The following is a 6177-nucleotide window of genomic DNA, read 5'->3' on the forward strand; positions in this document are numbered from 1 at the left end:
TTCTCTTTTCAAGAGCTATTGAGCTGCCATATTGATACACAAGGATCCCAAGCTCAATCCTTCTCTATGAAAAATTCACAAGGGGTTAAACCCCCCCCCCCCCCCCCAAAATTAACAAAAACATAAAGGAAAAGAAAATAAAGGTAAACCCCTTCAGTGTTCTCAATTCTACTCTACTGGAAGTCTCCCACCGACGAAAGAGAGTAAATAGGCCTCTAATTTTGTCAGCCAGATCTAAGAATCCGCGAGGAAATGGTGAGACAGCAGCCTAGGAAAATGATCTGGAGTCTCTCCTATACCGAAAGAGTTGCTATTCCTGCTCTTTCAACCACTAAAGACTAAAGGCCCATCGCCTTCCTTTTCAATCTGAAAGAGAATTTAGCCTTCACATTTTGTTCCCTCAACTAGCTACCTGGATCCATTGGTGCATGCATTAGTGACTTTGACGTTGGACTGCATTTTTCTTTTGCCCCTTACTTTCCCTTCCCTTCCCTTCCCTTCCCCCCTCCTGCTATTGCTGCAAAAACACGAAGGATGCGACAAGCCAGGCTTGAGGGATCTGTACCTCCCGTACATGGACATCAGCGGATGCTCCTCAATGCTCATATACATAAAAGCATAGAACTAGTCTTCCATGGAAAGCTATATATGCATATATACTGCATTAGAACTTCTCTCTCGATGGTGTCAAACTGGCAATGTGCTCATCATCCCACAATTATTTGTTTGTTCTGTATGAAATCCTTCCAACGTTGACACCCATAAGCAGAAGAAGGGAGACATCAGGACATTGCATAGCTAATCATGCAACTTGTTATGATAATTGTGCACAAAGGATGGCCATTTGATAGCCAAACCATCTTCTCTTTTAAATGGTTTTAGTTATAAAGTCAACAATGTAATGGTAGAACCATATTTGGAAATGCCCTGAACTGAAACTTATGTTGCAGATAAGCAAAAGAATAATAATTAACATCAATGAAATCAATTCTCATCATCAGAAATCAGCAGCATTAACTTTCTAACAGTTGTATAATTCAATTACGGGATGATCAAGATTTCAAAAATGTCTGGTCGAATTAAACCTCAATTGATATACTATATCTTCAATACAGGCATCTCTTCATGCTCAAAGAAGAGAACCTTGTATATCTCCAATTCCAACAGTACAGAAATTTACCGACTGCAATTGATACAAAGCGACCAATCTTTCTTTGACCTATCAAACTACATTTTTTTCCGGATAAAAATAATATCTCAAAAGTTTTATGCAAACTATGCACCTAAGAACCTAAGGATTTCCTTTAGTAGTTATTCTTCTTTCTTTTTTAAGTAACACATGCATCAATTAGCAGCTCCATTCTCTTTCTGAATCCACCGCCTTGCATGTTTTCCTGAACTTCGTCCTCTGTGTGAATGCTTCCTGCCACTGAAGTTTCTATGCTTGCTGGTGCTAGGCCTATTTGATGGAACACTTGGTGTTGCTCCTGATCCCACAACTCCATCTTCACTTTGTTGCCCATCGGTTTCTTTCTCCGAGGAAATTGAAGATGGTGGAGCCGACCGAGGTAGAAACATACCAGGCAACAGTACTTCGTGCTTTTTGGGTTCAATTAAGCCATCATTCTCTTTCTGAAGTTTCAATATGGCCTCATATTTCTGCCTTCTACTTTTCTCCGAATAAGACTGAAGAAGATTATCCTCGTCTACGGATTCAGTTCCACTCGAACTCTATTTTTCATCAAGGAGGATTAATATCGTGAGAAAAAATTGACATAAGATGGAGTCAGGATAAGAAATTCCCCACGCCATATGTAAAAGCAATATAAATTGCCTAGGCAACCAATTTAGAATATTCCTAACCCAATTCTATGTTAAAAGAGTATTCCTAACCTAATTTCAGGCATTACTAAAATCACTGCTGTTAGAAAGAAAAGAAATGGCACATCTGAGCATCCACTTAGATAAAGGAAAATCAGAGTCTCCCATCCCCACCTCTCTTCTCCTGCCCTCTTTTATTTTTCTTCTCCTCATCCCCTCTCTTGTTGCTCTTCTTTCTTCGCTCTTCTTCTGGGCCTTTTTAATGATCGCACTTGGTTAGTCTTCTCTCTTAGCCATTTATAAAATTTTCCTATTTCATACTTATACTTGCTTTTCAGTTGCTTTAGGCTCAGAACAGTGGGAGTTCATACTTTTAACAGATTAAAATTTTTATGCTCTATGTTCCTTTCACTTTAACATAGCCGGCTCTATCAGCTATATCTAAAGCAGGATCTTTAGGCTATGACGCGCTATGGATGACAAACAACTATGATTTTGAGCCAATGTCTTAAATGATACTCCCTCTGTCCCAATAAAAGGGATGCTTTCCAAAATTATAAATTTTCAAAAACAGTTCAAGCAGATTTGAATTTGAGCTGTTTGTGCCATCTTTGCCCCCATTCATAAGTGCAAAAACTCATAGCGTCAGAATTGTTATGACAAAAGATGCCGTTGGTCCTACGGCATTTCAAATCCATTTTATAGACTGTAAGAACCACACACCAAAGTTGACCACATATATTTGTGGTGCCTCTCACACGCCACTCCTTTCTTCCAAATGCATCCATTTGTGGGTCCCAATAACTCTTTTATCAATACCCTATTCTTGAAGGTAACACTGAAATGTTTGATAGAAGAATTGTAGAATGACTCAAATTTTGGGGCAGTGAAAACGGTGAAACATCACAATAACAATGGGATGGAGGGAGTATTACATTTGCAGAAATTTGGAAAAGGTTGACAACATTTATTGTTAGATAAATACTCTTTGAAATTGAAACTAACATTCCTCCTCAAAATTGTCAATTATTTCTACTTGTTACTAGGACATGTTTTGTTGCAGTGTAAACAAGCTGCCACTTGGTTTGAAACTCAATCAGCTAACCCCACTTAGTGACAACCTATATATAGACAAATTAGATTTTGGTCTTAAACAATACTTTTAACTAAGTAAACCTGTTCCAAGCCTTTACAAAATGCTCCCTGAAACAGTTGTCTGACATTGTGAAGCTAATTTCATTTATTGTAAGTTGGAGGGGGAGTTCTAATATTTTTCATCCTTGAGAAGATCAGGCAATGATTGTGTCACCAAAACTTATAGACGGTATCTGTAGTAAACCTTAATATGCCATGACTATTCATATGCAATATGCTTTTAAATTAGAGCTAGCCAATAAGTAGATAATTCAGTTTATTCAGCATGTAAACCACATGAAATCATAATGGTTTAGCAGGTTGAAGGAGTTTGTTGACTTACCAAATGATAGTCAGTTCCGACCAAGTCAAGTACATGTTCAATATCCTTTGCAAGAAAAACTTTACGACAAACAGGACACTCTCCCATCCTTTCTTCAGTAATTTCGCACATACCTGCGCACAACAATAAGTCCGTAATAACCCAGGTTCAGCAGATATCACAACCTTGAGAATAATGCTGAACTAGAGCATCCACTACTAAAACTACCAGCACTTGATGGTTTCTATATTTGCAAGTAATTTTTAAAGCAGGTTCAACTGCTTGGTTCATAAATACATTTCCTACCCTCTTTTACACTATGAGATAGCTGGGCAATGAGCAATATTCTCCAGCGACTTTGAGTTTACAAGTCAAATACCATAACCTGAGTTAACTGTCTATACTAGATGGCGATAGTTTGAGGACTATTTTTATAAAACTATATCAATGTTTGTGGCAGTCAGGAACGTTTTTTGGCTTGATATCGCTTTTCCACTACTGTTATATATGCTATAATTGCGCTAGCTTTCATATGCTAACTTCTCAAAAAACAATGACAATAATCAGTTGGGTTTTCCCAAGTGGTTGAGAATAAGAGCTTCAAGAGTAAGTTAAATCAGTGAAAATGTAACCAAAAGAAAAAAAAAAGAAAAAATGAATCACACGAGAATAGGTTATATAAACATATAAATTTGAGGAGCAAAAACCAGACAAAGAGAGGGTAGGAAACCCCCAACCTCAGTCCCACAGTTGCCTACACTGTGACCTGCAGCTAAATTGCTGCAGATAAGGCAGCATAAATTTGTCTTTTTGCTTTACCTCAAACAGAAGATTGTTATTTTGTTTTTTATTTACTATTCCTTTTTTGGTTGAATAGCTAGATAAATGTAATAAGAAGAGTATTGCAAATGGTTCCTATTATGAAGCACCTTCTTGGTCTTCCATGTCCTTGATAGATGTGACAGAACAAGAAGCATTTGCATGATCCAATTCTTTTTGAGCTTGAAGCCAGTTCCACCATCTGATGATGCATTCACTGCAATCATTATAAAGCACATCAGGAAACCCCAGTACAAAAGTTTAGCCAAATGTTACCTGAAAAAGATAACAATTCCCATTACAACAAAATGCACGAGGCTATTTCACCGAGAACTCTACTTACCAGTGAAAGCAATGAAAACAGGACATCAACTTCATAAATGGCAATGAGTCATTGCCATCTTTCTCATCGAGTAATGGATTCAAGCATAATGGGCAATCGCCATCTGGATGATTCATACTAGAGAGCTTCTCCACTGCTTCCTAACAATACATCCAAGTTCATCAATAGCTTGAACATGTGTTAATTATTAATTGCTATGAAAATTTCATATGCACCATCAATGTGCTATATAACTACTCTAAAGCAACAAAAACACTATTTGACCGATTGATCAGTGGCCCAAGAATAATAAGCATACATCCATCACTAAAATTTCTGTCTTTCAACGAAAACATAATTAATTAAATGATAACTACAATTTGGGCAAAACAAGGCAATCTTTTACGAGCAGTAAAACAAAAGATTACCTCACATAGTGCAACAAGCATCAAACACGAGGAGAGTTCAATGGCCTTGTCCCTTATACTAGCTATTAACTGATTTTGCCTCACATCATCTAAACCCTTTGAATCAACAATGCTAATAATTGGCGGTTCATCCGGATACTGGCAACCACAAAAAATCAATAATTACTAATCCTCCAATACGCATAAAAGAAAAAAGATAACTAAGTGGGCAATCTAAATTTTTGTTTTTACTGATAAAGTACCTTAGACGTTGCTTGAATCCCAATAATTGCTTCCACAAACTGCAACATTTTTTCTTTGTCAAGATCAAAAATTGAACAGAAAATAGCATGAATTCCCCAAAAAGAAAAAGAAAAGGAATCAAACCCACAATCATTATCAGATAAAGATTGTAGCTTTGGCATGAAAAACAAAGAACCAGCTGAAAATCAATCAGAGAAATTCAAAATTTGGGCAATTATGTATTTGCAATCATTCCCAGTACCATACAAAGCACAACTAACATCTTAAAAGACGGGATTTTTTCCTTTATTTGTGGGACGGGATAGGTTGAAGGGGATTGTATTACCTGTTGAGAAGAGACATCGGCAGTGCGGGGTTTAACCTGGATGTGGAGGTGGGGAGGGTAGTTTCGAAGAATATAGGAGTCTTGGCTATAAACTGCTTCCACAGCTTCCAATTCTGCGGCCACTTCTTCTTCTGAAGCAGCCATTTATTTGTTGTATTTGCAGAAGGCAGGCAATCTCCGTTAGCTTTTCTTGGTTTGGAGAAACAGGTTTGATTGAGGTTGGCCCGAAGCCAAGAATCTGTCAAGTGCCTGTAATTTCTTTATTCTTATTTTTTCTCCTTTGGTTATGGAAAAGCAAAAGATTCGTCTAAATTATAGAGAAGTTTTGAAACTTTTGATCCTCGTACTTTCACCGGACTGCAGAATAGTCTTTGTTCAATGCCACCGCCCAAACTACAGTGGACATTTTAGTACCCTAAATTAATAATGTGCGAAATTCATTTTATTTTTTCAGACATCTAAGTGGAATTAAATTATTTTAATTTCCAAACTTTTTTTAATCTAAGTTTTTTTTTTTTCAACGATGCTTGAAAATCACTCATCTAAAAGAGATTCACAAAACTCCACTGTCCAGGCAATTGTTAGCTGGAAGGGAGCTCAGTGGACTTTTAAAGGGAGATCCTCTCACACTCCTGAACCAACGTGGGAAAGGGGAAAGAAGAATACTCAGACTAACGCTAGCTATTGCCCTCTCCGTTTCTTGTTTTCTTTTCAACAATGCTTGAAAATCACTCATCAAAAGGGGGATTCACTAAACTCCATT

The 6177-nt window shown here is 37.3% G+C and overlaps 1 protein-coding gene across 1 annotated transcript; it reads right to left on the minus strand.

Annotated features, from left to right (window-relative positions):
* Window positions 1-1058: 1058 nt before the first annotated feature.
* Window positions 1059-6039, minus strand: LOC113726879 (uncharacterized). Its single transcript, XM_027250792.2, has 7 exons — window positions 5415-6039; window positions 5089-5127; window positions 4847-4984; window positions 4440-4579; window positions 4207-4313; window positions 3299-3411; window positions 1059-1731 (listed from the first exon to the last, which is right to left on the minus strand). The coding sequence occupies exons 1-7, from the start codon at window positions 5556-5558 to the stop codon at window positions 1345-1347; spliced, it is 1068 nt and encodes a 355-aa protein (XP_027106593.1). The 5' UTR covers window positions 5559-6039; the 3' UTR covers window positions 1059-1344.
* Between the last annotated feature and the right edge of the window lie 138 nt (window positions 6040-6177).

Source organism: Coffea arabica, chromosome 2c (genome assembly GCF_036785885.1).
Source record: "Coffea arabica cultivar ET-39 chromosome 2c, Coffea Arabica ET-39 HiFi, whole genome shotgun sequence".
In the NCBI taxonomy this organism is placed as follows: Eukaryota; Viridiplantae; Streptophyta; class Magnoliopsida; order Gentianales; family Rubiaceae; genus Coffea; species Coffea arabica.